At 42.4% G+C, this 12768-nt stretch overlaps 2 protein-coding genes across 2 annotated transcripts; one reads left to right on the top strand and one right to left on the bottom strand.

The window, feature by feature from the left end:
- Nucleotides 1-3717: 3717 nt before the first annotated feature.
- On the bottom strand, nt 3718-9046 carry cmpk (cytidylate kinase). The gene is made up of 6 exons (XM_024435104.2): nt 8795-9046; nt 6724-6870; nt 6206-6358; nt 5932-6008; nt 5256-5352; nt 3718-5007 (listed from the first exon to the last, which is right to left on the bottom strand). Exons 1-6 carry the CDS (start codon nt 8936-8938, stop codon nt 4966-4968), a joined length of 660 nt encoding a protein of 219 aa, XP_024290872.1. The 5' UTR covers nt 8939-9046; the 3' UTR covers nt 3718-4965.
- Nucleotides 9047-9174: 128 nt separating this feature from the next.
- LOC112260188 (protein FAM78B-like) lies at nt 9175-12663 on the top strand. The gene is made up of 3 exons (XM_024435103.2): nt 9175-10514; nt 10884-11163; nt 11697-12663. The coding sequence occupies exons 1-3, from the start codon at nt 10180-10182 to the stop codon at nt 11937-11939; spliced, it is 858 nt and encodes a 285-aa protein (XP_024290871.1). The 5' UTR covers nt 9175-10179; the 3' UTR covers nt 11940-12663.
- Nucleotides 12664-12768: the final 105 nt, after the last annotated feature.

Raw genomic sequence — 12768 nt, 5'->3', positions numbered from 1 at the left:
ATTAAACTAAATAATGTGCATTCACAGAATCTATTTTGGCAACCCAAGTTTATCATTGAAAATTATTTTGTTGCATTGGGAAAGTTTCTGAAGATTTGTATTTATTTAAATGTGATTAGTGATTCATTTACATGTGTCAATCAAGTTTAAGGTCAACTCTGTAAGGTGAATTTAAAAAAAAAAAAAAGTATTCTTCCCAAAAGAAACATTGAACATCTAATAGTCAAATTAAGTGTGCTAATTCTAATTTTGGCAATTGTCTGTTTTGTGGTGGAAAACTGAGTGTGCCGAGCATAATACGTCAACCCTGTTACCCATAGATAAGTAGGCTAGAAATGTTTTGTGAAGCTTGCATTCAATTGTCCATCCCTGTTGCACACAAGCTTCCGTTCCCCGTTACAAGGGAATGTACAGTGCCTTGCGAAAGTATTCGGCCCCCTTGAACTTTGCGACCTTTTGCCACATTTCAGGCTTCAAACATAAAGATATAAAACTATTTTTTTGTGAAGAATCAACAAGTGGGACACAATCATGAAGTGGAACGACATTTATTGGATATTTCAAACTTTTTTAACAAATCAAAAACTGAAAAATTGGGCGTGCAAAATTATTCAGCCCCCTTAAGTTAATACTTTGTAGCGCCACCTTTTGCTGCGATTACAGCTGTAAGTCGCTTGGGGTATGTCTATCAGTTTTGCACATCGAGAGACTGACATTTTTTCCCATTTCTCCTTGCAAAACAGCTCGAGCTCAGTGAGGTTGGATGGAGAGCATTTGTGAACAGCAGTTTTCAGTTCTTTCCACAGATTCTCAATTGGATTCAGGTCTGGACTTTGACTTGGCCATTCTAACACCTGGATATGTTTATTTTTGAACCATTCCATTGTAGATTTTGCTTTATGTTTTGGATCATTGTCTTGTTGGAAGACAAATCTCCGTCCCAGTCTCAGGTCAATTGCAGACTCCATCAGGTTTTCTTCCAGAATGGTCCTGTATTTGGCTCCATCCATCTTCCCATCAATTTTAACCATCTTCCCTGTCCCTGCTGAAGAAAAGCAGGCCCAAACCATGATGCTGCCACCACCATGTTTGACAGTGGGGATGGTGTGTTCAGGGTGATGAGCTGTGTTGCTTTTACACCAAACATAACGTTTTGCATTGTTGCCAAAAAGTTCAATTTTGGTTTCATCTGACCAGAGCACCTTCTTCCACATGTTTGGTGTGTCTCCCAGGTGGCTTGTGGCAAACTTTAAACAACACTTTTTATGGATATCTTTAAGAAATGGCTTTCTTCTTGCCACTCTTCCATAAAGGCCAGATTTATGCAATATACGACTGATTGTTGTCCTATGGACAGAGTCTCCTACCTCAGCTGTAGATCTCTGCAGTTCATCCAGAGTGATCATGGGCCTCTTGGCTGCATCTCTGATCAGTCTTCTCCTTGTATGAGCTGAAAGTTTAGAGGGACGGCCAGGTCTTGGTAGATCTGCAGTGGTCTGATACTCCTTCCATTTCAATATTATCGCTTGCACAGTGCTCCTTGGGATGTTTAAAGCTTGGGAAATCTTTTTGTATCCAAATCCGGCTTTAAACTTCTTCACAACAGTATCTCGGACCTGCCTGGTGTGTTCCTTGTTCTTCATGATGCTCTCTGCGCTTTTAACGCACCTCTGAGACTATCACAGTGCAGGTGCATTTATACGGAGACTTGATTACACACAGGTGGATTGTATTTATCATCATTAGTCATTTAGGTCAACATTGGATCATTCAGAGATCCTCACTGAACTTCTGGAGAGAGTTTGCTGCACTGAAAGTAAAGGGGCTGAATAATTTTGCACGCCCAATTTTTCAGTTTTTGATTTGTTAAAATTTTTGGAAATATCCAATAAATGTCGTTCCACTTCATGATTGTGTCCCACTTGTTGTTGATTCTTCACAAAAATATACAGTTTTATATCTTTATGTTTGAAGCCTGAAATGTGGCAAAAGGTCGCAAAGTTCAAGGGGGCCGAATACTTTCGCAAGGCACTGTATGGCTGATTTAAGGTGAAATCGTCAACCCTGTCACTTTAATTGGAGTTTTTCTTAATGTAACCTTTTGAGATGGGAAAGCATGTTTAATATTAAGTTGTTATTAAGTGGAATTAAGTTAATGACAGAATGTCAAATATGTGAATAAATTATTTTTTTACAAAATTACACTGCCCAAAAGGCACTCTATTCGTGGAATGACACAGGTAGTGAAAGGAAACAGGTACAGTTTGGCATTATAGTTGACTTATGATTGTGTAACAATATTGAATGTCCTTATTGGTCATGTACAGACAGACAACACATTGTTTTAATATTAGGCCAGAGTTGAAAAAGCACTTGTATTTCCATAAAATAATTACATTTAGTTTATTAGTGCTCTTTGAAGATACGATGATTCAATGGACATTTTCCTTGAGCACATAACACAGATAAGATACAAGATACAATTCGATGTGTATAATTCATTGCATAAGATGTGAATGCGGGAGTTTAAAGGGACTATCAGCAGTTGAAACAATAACAAAGCATGCTCCCCTCAAATGTGGGATGGGGGCTGAAGAAATGTAACCACTCTCAAAATCATAGACAGAGCTATGGATGCAAGTCATGACCAGCCAGGGTATCAAAAATGCTAGTTTTAACCATGTCGAGGCTCTAGTCTTTGTTTTACATTTACTTTGTTCAGAAACATTGGAGAAAAACAAGCTTGTATTTTGGGTTCTGATAGGGTACGGCAATTAAACTAAGCTCGAGGCATTTATAAGTTATATTCTTCAAGAAACAATGGGTACATAGCACTAAGTCAAAAAACGGATGTACTGTAGCAACTGCCGATTGCCCGTTTAAATTGAGAAATTGACATGAAAACTCAAATAACAAGTCAAAATGGCGACGTGACATTTCTCAACAAGTGAACCACTGGTGATGTCAGTCTGCCCTCTGCTGGCTTATTGGGTTGACTGACATGGAAGTGATTCCTATCTGTACCCATCAGTATTTCCATTGTGGTTACATGGTTAGGTAGTGTTGCAGTGGACATTGTACATTGTTACATAATACTTACTATGATGGCTGTTTGTACACTTAAATAACACAATTGCATTCAGTTTAAAATATATATATAAATCAAATGTAACTATAACTCACCCTTGAGTTCAGCAATAACACACCAGGAGTTTAGCTAAAACTTTCTAAATGGCATATATTATATAAGCACATTTGTGATCATGGTAGCCGACAGAAAGCTTGGATGAAATCAAATAAATGTAAACAACGTCGAAGGAGTTTGGTCTGATACGGCAAACTAGTTATGCCAACAATAACCGTTAGTACAAGGCTTGTGGTAGGCACAAAATTAAGAGATTATAAAATAGTTCAAAAGATATCAAAACCTCAATGAGGAACAATTATATTGAGCTCTGTAGAACTAGCCACATTAGTCTCAGGGACCCATCAGAAAACAGTTGAGACACCCTTGAAACAGTGTGACCTGTCTGACTGGAACTACTGGTGAGTTTGTCTGGCCCCATAAGTTTTCACCTGTCGAAGTCTAGATTCTTAGGTTGACTGTTCCCTTGAAATAGTGTGGCCTTCTGTGAATGCTGGAATTACCTGTTTCGAGTGGCTCCATAAGTTTTCACCTGTCAAAGGAAATAAAGTACACACAGACACAGAGGGGGGTATATTTGGTTTGTTTGTATTTGACGATTTCTCCCACTTTACATGACAACATACATACTTTGTCGCATAATCAAAGATTTAACAAATAACACACAACAGAAACTTAACTGTCGGGAGCTGATCTTTGTGCACTTTTGTAATGACACATACATAAACACAGCCAAGTCCTTGTTGGAGACCATGGTAAGCATTGGACTTCACATTTTCAGCCACACTACATGGGGCGACAAAACATGTCAGTATTTCAGCATTCGGGAGAACACCAAATACTCGTTCATGTGCAGTGACACAAACTTGCGGATAGTCCCAAATTTAAACTTGATTTAACAAGTTTAAGTTCAAAATTGGTCCCACACCGTATGTGCAGTAACAACTATCGTTGCCATGCCAGTTTAATCCACAAATTTGTAATACTGCAATCACGGCTGCTGTGACTCGATTCCCTGTGGTCCTATGGGACCGCTGTTCATATTTTTTCCAACATGAGACTGGTGCTTTCTATATTTTATTAGTACACAGGGGAAGTTCATAAGACAATGTTCATCTCTGAGTACCTGTTCCTTGAGCTCTACTGTCCTGTAGGTTCAGTCCAACCCTAATCTAACACGAGGTTTCCCAACTCGGTCATGGCGCCCCCCCTGGGTGCAACCCTGATCTAATTAGCTGGTTAATAAACTGAATAAGGTTAGTTATACCTGGGGTTGGAGTGAAAATGGACAGGATGGTAGCTCTCCAGGAACAGGGTTGGAGAGCTCTGATTTAGTCCATAGAATTGGTTGGTCGGTGAAAATGCACGTTTTCGCTTAGGGAACGGCTAACAATGGTGTGTACGCAGATTTTATCACAAAAAAACCCAACATTAATTTAACATACAGTACTGTATATGCCTCTGCTTGACAACAAAAATAAGTGCCTCGCCAAGCTAAGAGCAATTCTATTAGTCTTGTCCCTATACAAAGCCCCATGACTACAATGACAGGCTTGTCAGTTGGTGTACAACTACCGTAGTGAAACCCAGTGCGGTTGGTCAGTAGAGCATCTTACTACCCATCTTATTCACTCTTACACACACATTCAATCACACACTTGGAAGAGCAGCTCGGCACTGACAAAAAAAATGTTGTTTTTTTTTAATGTAAAAAGTAATTTGAATGGACATGTAAACTGAGTATAGTGTTACTGCAGTTGATACAAAGACAAACGAATCGTAACTGTGAATGTTACAGTTGTTGGCAGTTGGCAGGGATTTCAACCCTCTTTGTCCAGGATGGCTTTGACGTTGTCAAAAACCTGAAACAGAGAGGGAGAGAAAGAGATGCATTAGAGAAAACAAGAGAGACATTGTGTTTTTTGACAAGTGTGTGATTGCCAGAGGGTGCAGGGGAACAGAGAGAAAACCAAAAGGGAAAGAAAACCTCAGACAGAGGGAATTAACACAAAACTAAAATATAAGATAAGAGTGAATAACTTTGCACTAATGAGTGTGTTCCAACTGCCCATCATGTGTGCCTTCAATGGCTGTAAACTCCTTTGCTTACCTCGTCCACACCGCACGAGGCATCCACGGTGCGCACCTTGCCCTGTTTCTCATACAGTGAGATGATAGGCCGTGTCGACTGCAGGTATGTCTGGATCCTTCAGGGGAGGAAATGGAAGCTTAGAAACATGCCTGACCAGCACCCAGGACTCAGAAGAGACCCAAAATGGGGTCACAGTGACGTATATACAGCCAAGCTAAAAATGAAAATCGCAATCTCAAAAGCAATGTTTTTTTTCACTAGAAAGTCCATTATGTCGTTTTGTGAACAACCCGACTGATTTCATACAGAAATACACGTTATAGATCTGTCACACTCATTGAAATAGTCTGATGAATGGTAGATCTGTTGGGAAGCATAGAAATATTGCATATACATCTGTAAATTGTTTTAATGTCTTATTACTTTCAGTTTTGTATCACACCTTACAACTCCAGAAAATACAGTATTTTTGGTGACTAAAACTATATTTCACAGCAGTTTAGATGGTACAATGATTCTCTACACTTTGCTTATGTGTCGTATGAACTGAAATCAGGCAAACATTTTAGAAACCAGGAAATGTAAGTACCCTTTTTTTTATGAACAAGAGCAGTGTCTCCTTTTGAGAGTTCCAGTTCATATGAAAGAGGTCAATGGTCAGTGATCATTGAAAGCCTTAGTGTTTGGACGCTACCTTTTCTCCAGGCTCGCTCTGTTGTCATCGGTGCGCCCGCTGCTCTTCCCTCTTTCTAGACATCGGTCGATACAGACCTGTAGACAAGCAAAAACACAGAGCTCTCAGCATAAAACATTACACTGTCAGCTAAGCAATAAAGACATTAACACTAGGATTAACACAAATGTGGCTTATATCTGAGGTATGTCTTCCCCTTCCAGTGATTTTGCCCCTTCCATTTCATCCCCTCCCCTTCCTCTTGGGAGATCCTCCTCCCAAGATGTTTTATTACCTCACTAGTACAGTCGAAGAAAAGCACAAATTTGACGTTAGCCTTCCCTTCCATGACAGTGGTCCACCCCTGGAGGTTGTCTTCATTTCGGGGGAAGCCGTCGATGAGGAAGCGGAACTTCTTCTCGTCCATCTCCATGGTTTCCTCCATGGCCTAAGGACAAAGGAAAGTGAATGTTATAAAAGGGATATTCTGCCCCAAATCAAAGTCAGACTTTTTTTTAATGTCTAAAACATGGTGCGTCTTTATTACACACCAGCTGTAGACCTTCCTATATGCATCTGACATCAAAAACTATTTATTTTGAGTATGGATTAATTCAGCCCATGGAGCAATGACAGAAACTATTTCAGTAAGAGGAGGGGGGAGAAAGACTTACTCAGACCACAATGACCGTATAGTGCTACTACGCTCTACCCCATGTTAACTAAGCGAATAGTAATTCTGATTCCTAACTTACTGTACGTCAACAGCCAACACAAACCTTGTAGCCATAGGTACCTGGAGTTGGTGCATACCTTCCTGAGTAAGTTAATGGTGATCTCGACAGGGACGATCTTGCCATCCTTGATGTAACTGTCAATGAGCTGTCCGAACTCTGACCCCTCTCGGCTTCGCTCGGCCCTCAGCAGGTCTCCGGCAGACAGGTGAGTGTAACTGTAGTTCTGTGAAAAACGCAAATTAATGGCAGCTTTTACTAAAACAACAACGCACTCTAAGAATAATCACTGATCCAACCACTTACGTGGGACAATAGTACAGAAACATACCTGTTCTGTATTAACAAAGTATGTTACTTTCCATAGGAATCAATTGGATATGAGAATTCAATTGTCTGGGACTAATGTCATTTATAAAAAGGAGTCCAATAGTAACAATGCATTAAGTAGAGAATACACAGAAAATAACATTGTCATAGGCATCGTGGGTTATTGTTCTAAAATGACGCTGCTGTGCTCCATTGACACTGAAAGCAAGGGGAGGGATTTTTATATTTCGCTGTATGAAGACAGGCTTTATAAGTGGGTGGCTGGCTTAAGAACACGTGTGGTTTCATCATGCTTGAACAGGATGCTTGCGCAAACACAAGTGTCCCAGCTCTGTTTGAATATAGGTCTAAACAAAGTCATTTGCAAATGCAGGAAACAGAAGAAAGCAAATGGGGAGCTACAATGTAGTGTGTTAATAGTCAGACAGCTGAATAGCAGTAGTAGTTTATCTTTTGACTAAAACCCCACCCAGACTCAGATACACGTCAACCTTCATTTCTCAAGACTACTTGTTCAAGGGCATTGGCTTGAGGTTTAGAGCAGGTGCATTGCAGATAAACTGAACTTTACATAATGTGAATTGCAAAACAACTGAACTGATAAGATGTAGACTAAACATGGGTGTGACATCAAGAGCAGTGCATAGGTTACTCTGTGTATGTAGCTAGAAGCTTTTCACAACGAACATAGAGCTAGCCCATTCCGAGACGGTATATACCGTCCACTCACGAACCTGTCTGCCGGCTGAGGACAGCGCCCCGACGATGCCAAAATGCTCGGTCTAAAATGTAAACACGTCTCCCACGCGATACGGTTTGAGAACATTTGGAACATTAACTTTCACATCAGCGAGAAAATGTAAATAATAATAATAATTAAAAGGTTAATTTCCTACACACCTTTATATGGTTAGGGTCCCACACGGCAATATTTCCGTTACAGCGCTTGTTTACGGAAGACGGAGGAAACTACCGTTGCTAATTAGCTTTCTGCGGGCGCCGCACACCTGTGTGTAACGGAAGAAGGACGCCCACAAACACGTTGTAACTGAAAAATAAGTGTCAGCTGCAACTGTTAAAACCGCTTAAAAGTGTACATTCTATCTCTGGGAAATTCTTTTTGATGTCATATCTAAGTAGAGGGCTTGATGCATCTATGTACTGCAATTGAGAAGCACATTTAAAGTGAGTATTTGGCTGCCAGAGGCAATTCGCCTCTGAACATAATAGGTCTTTGGACTAAAAGGAGTAGGCTACCCTCGTCTGTCACTTGGTGAGTCATAGCCCACTTTGACTCCTGAGGGGTATACTACCAAGCAGGATCAATGAGTTTTCCAGATAAAATTGACTAAATATTCTGAAAGAGTTCCTTTTTAAGAAAAACTAGAAATGGGCATGGTCTAATTTACTCAACAACCAATAACCCCAAAAAACATTTCTGGATGCTTATCAACGTTTGCTAGCTAACACATTGATTCTGCTTTGTAGTACACCCTTCTGATATTCAGGAAGAATCTTTAGATAGTTTGCTTGTTGAAAGGTTGACTAATTGAAATATCATGTATTAACTGCTCACATGACTAGCTAGTTAGCAGGCTAGCTAGTGCAGTCTTGCATGGCTATGCTAGCTAACATAACAAGTAGATTACATTGAGGACAAGAAAGGGAAGTTGATCCATTTAGCTGGTCTCCCGTGGACAGAAGCCAACAAAAGTGAAAGCACAAACCCCTCATATCTGTTAGTGTTTCCCCCCCAACACAATTCAATGCCCTGTCAAATTATCTTTGTCCTTTTCATTGTTCTTTTCTCGCCATCTTACCTCAACGATTCTGGCACACTGGGTCCCTTTCCCCGCCCCAGGCCCTCCCAACACGAACACAACCTGCGGCTTCATGATCAACGCGGCCCTGTACACAACGCTCGGCACCTTCGCTGATAACCTACTCAATAAATGGAAAATCATAAACCGACAAACCAAACAATACACTAAGTGAACCCGGTTCGATGAGGAACAGATCTAATGCCCGGTTGATGCGTGTCAGTGGGAAGTCCGCCAAAGTAACACCACTTCCGCGTTTGACGTGGCCAACCAATGGCAACAAATGGGGGAGTGTCCATGGGGTGTAATCACGCCCACATGATGTAAACTTTTCAATACAGGCGTCTAATGACGCCTCCCTCTGTGGTTGCCGCTGTCTTATCCTCCCAGCATCAGCACCTAGCCGAACTGAACAGCGACCGTTGTCGAGGAAATGATGCTCTACCAAGCGAGGGAGTTCGAGCAATAATGCTCAATCGGGAGACGGAGGTATTATATATGGATGATTCGTGTCACCAAAACATTTTAGGGATGTCTGGGCGTCTGGGTATCACACCTAGTCGCGGGCACGTTTGTGACTCTCTCGTTGCGTTCTCTCACCATTTATGATGCACCATTCATGATGCGAGCTTCCCTCATCATTGATCCCAAGAATGGAATGAAGAAAACGTTGAAATTGCGCTAAGGCGATTTATTGTCTCAACAGTGCACCATAGCCTGCCACGCGCACGTTTCGTTGATTTATATAGCCTATAGGCTATACTTAGCCTACTTATCGTCGGTTTTTAGGTAGGATATGAGCCATTGTATAACGTCTTTTTGTTGTGACGACCAAGACTATCTCATTTGAGGGCGCCGTACAGATAACAGGGCTATGCAAGCCATCCAAACAAAGGCACCCGAACAACCCCATTGACACACCTGCTGCCCCGTCGCCACTGACATGACAACGCTGAGTCGAAGGAGCAGGTGCAAAGGGCACCGACCTGCAGCCGGACGCGTGGACTCGAAAAGGAAGTGGGACTTCGGGCTCGCAGAGAGTAAGCAGCATCCCGGAGGGGGACCTATTGCAGTTTCTGGGGACAAGCACCAAGGGCAGTGCGGCACACAACCGTCACACCGGGGAAGGCTGCAGGGGGCTGTTCAGTGTACCTTCCCCACACTCACTCTCCATACCGCACTTGCATTAGCGTTCCGTTTTCCCAGTGCAGAAAAATGCTTAACTGCTGCTGTATTGATTTGATATCGAATGTTGCCTCAATGTCTGTATTCGAAATGATGCCTCTATTTCGTTTTCTTCAACCCAGTAATTTGACCGTATCAGTGATGGGTAAATGAAAAGATTGATATTGATTTAAAAGCTGGATGGAATCCGAGAGGGACTGATGTGCATACTGGTCAGGTATCGTCTTCTCCCTTCGTCTCTGGTTCTGCTTACTCTGCTACTTGCCAGCACCATGGGCTGTATCCAGAGCATCTCCTGCAAGCCTCGCATTAGAAGGGAGAACATTGTAGTCTACGAGGTATCGGCCTCCATTGACCAGTGCCCAACGGTGATAGAGGAGAACTCGCCCATAGTGCTGCGGTATAAGACACCTTACTTCAGGGCCTCCGCAGGGATCGTGATGCCTCCGGTGCCCCGCAATGAGACCTGGGTGGTGGGTTGGATCCAGGCTTGTACACAAATGGAGTTCTACAATACTTATGGGGACATTGGCATGTAAGTTCTGAGTTGATTGTCATCCACCATCAGTCATCTCGAAGTGCCACTCATTCAATCTCTGACACACACTCTCTCTCTCTCTATGACACACACACTACGCCCACAGCACTTAAGTGTATTGGCCTAGGATTTAGTTCAGTGGGCTAACACAGTCTTGAGTCACTTGGCCAGGCAATCCTAGTCTGTCACGTGAGCTGTAATATTGTCTGTTTGTATCAGTTGTAGACCTTGGTGAATTTCGAGCGCCGGTGAAATTCTAGCCGTGCATGGCCTACTATAAAAACAGAGTCCCATTTAAGTGAGGTCTTTGCACATGTATCATGTTTTGTGTATTACTAAAGACTTTCTGCATGTCCACTACCCCAGGTCCAGCTGGGAGTTACCAGAGCTCCGTGAGGGCCGGGCCAAGGCAATCAGCGACTCGGACGGGGTCAGCTACCCATGGTACGGCAACACCACTGAGACGGTCACCCTTACGGGTCCCACGTCCAAACCGTCGCACCTCACAGTCAGCATGAACGACAACTTCTACCCCAGTGTGACCTGGGCCGTTCCCATCAGCAACAGCAACACGCCAATGCTGTCACACATCACCCGAGACCAGAGCTTCATCACCTGGTTGGTTGCCATCAACTCTGTCACCAAGGTAGGCTTCAGAAGATGGACTTTCTTGGATTTTGTGAACTGCTCTGTTAAATTGTATGTTTTTTATTTTATTTTAAAGGGATAGTTCACTTAAAAATCTAAGTTTGTCAGATGTTTTCAGACCTCTAAAGTGGTCTAATCTCAAGATAAATCCATATCCCACACCATCTGTTGTGTGGATCCAACAATATGTACCTCAATCCCAAATGAATGGTAAAGATTAGCCCCATCTAACTAGTTTGAGCGACACAACGGATGGTGTGCAATGTGGACTCATCCCAACATACTTGAGGTCTGACTTTTGTCTGAAAACATCTGACAAACTGTGATTTTGAAGTGAACAATCCCTGTACATGTTTTGTCGCTCAGTGTTAATTCTGGACAAGAACAGAAATGTACAGCCTTGGGGTCAAAGTAGGCTACAGATTGTGAAGCAATGCTCCAAGTGCTAACTGTAAAGCACTTTGGGTTGCATCATATTACATATAAGTTGCTATAATAGTTAACTTCACTATTATGTTTCGGACTATCCAGGAGCGCATCGTGCTGCAGACTGTGCGGTGGCGGATGCGGGTGGACATCGCTGTGGACCCTGACATGCCCCTGGGCTCCCGGGCCTCCCTAGTAGGACGTCCTCACCAGGAGCAGCCCCATATTCTCAACTACCAGGAACCAATACCCCCCAACGCCCTGGGACGACCCAATGCCAATGACGCCCAAGTGCTGATGTGGAGGCCCCGCAGAGGGGCACCCCTAGTGGTGATACCGCCCAAATAAGGTTGTAAAGACTGAGAAAACACAATGTGAGTAGTTCATGGTAATGAGGAAGTGTGGCCCATTGAAGGAGAGGGAAATTAGGGAAATTTGATAAGGGAAGTTCCCTTATCAAACATGGCAGCTGCAGCTCTTCACTCGCACCTACTGTCAGGGTTCAATGGATGATAGAAATCGTGAAAAAGTTTAGGTATTTTCTCTGGACTGGACTGCATTGGAATTGACACAGCGGAAGTCTATAGAGCTAGACTGGTTTCGGAGGCAGGCTCAGCACTGCATCAGCATTTGATTGAGTCCGACTGTTTTTGGATGGCCACAGTGCTGTACTAGAGTTCTATCTATCTGCCTTTGGAAAGAAAGGGACAGAGCTATCGGAGTTCTACTGAGGTGGACTGAACACAGAACCTATCGTACAGTAGGTCTTATTGCATGAGAGAGAAAACGGTCTTTGACTGGAATAAGAATAGTATTTTGCATCAGCTGATCACACTTAGGACATGGAATGGAACTTCTTACATTGGCCATGATATCCTGAAAGCTGGAAAACTCCCTCAGTGCCAATTATGGACGTAACAGCCTTTAACATAGAACACTTTAAGAACACTTTGTTAAGATATTTAAATGAGGCAAATCAGATTATATGAATCTTCTGTTAGTTTAAGATAAACTCAATCATCCATCAGATTGTATTAAGAGCACCTACTTGGCATAAAGGTCTAAAACGAAATGGGCTGATTGTGGTCTCATTTAAATGTGCCATGTCTATGCACTCACATAGAAAGGTTTAAACGGTGTGGGTTTTCTGGTGTGAGTTGAGTATCTACATGCATAC

Source organism: Oncorhynchus tshawytscha, linkage group LG10, assembly GCF_018296145.1.
Source record: "Oncorhynchus tshawytscha isolate Ot180627B linkage group LG10, Otsh_v2.0, whole genome shotgun sequence".
Lineage (NCBI taxonomy): Eukaryota > Metazoa > Chordata > Actinopteri > Salmoniformes > Salmonidae > Oncorhynchus > Oncorhynchus tshawytscha.
Note: the sequence above shows the minus strand (reverse complement) of the source record. Positions and strands in the feature narration are given on the sequence as shown.

Coding starts and splice junctions, on each gene's coding strand:
- LOC112260188 (XM_024435103.2), top strand. CDS start 10,180: ATGTGCATACTGGTCAGGTATCGTCTTCTCCCTTCGTCTCTGGTTCTG. Junction 10,515..10,883: donor ACTTATGGGGACATTGGCAT/GTAAGTTCTGAG, acceptor CCACTACCCCAG/GTCCAGCTGGGAGTTACCAG. Junction 11,164..11,696: donor CCATCAACTCTGTCACCAAG/GTAGGCTTCAGA, acceptor CGGACTATCCAG/GAGCGCATCGTGCTGCAGAC.
- cmpk (XM_024435104.2), bottom strand. CDS start 8,938: ATGATTTTCCATTTATTGAGTAGGTTATCAGCGAAGGTGCCGAGCGTT. Junction 6,871..8,794: donor AGTGTGCCAGAATCGTTGAG/GTAAGATGGCGA, acceptor CGTTTTTCACAG/AACTACAGTTACACTCACCT. Junction 6,009..6,205: donor TCTTCGACTGTACTAGTGAG/GTAATAAAACAT, acceptor GCTTGTCTACAG/GTCTGTATCGACCGATGTCT.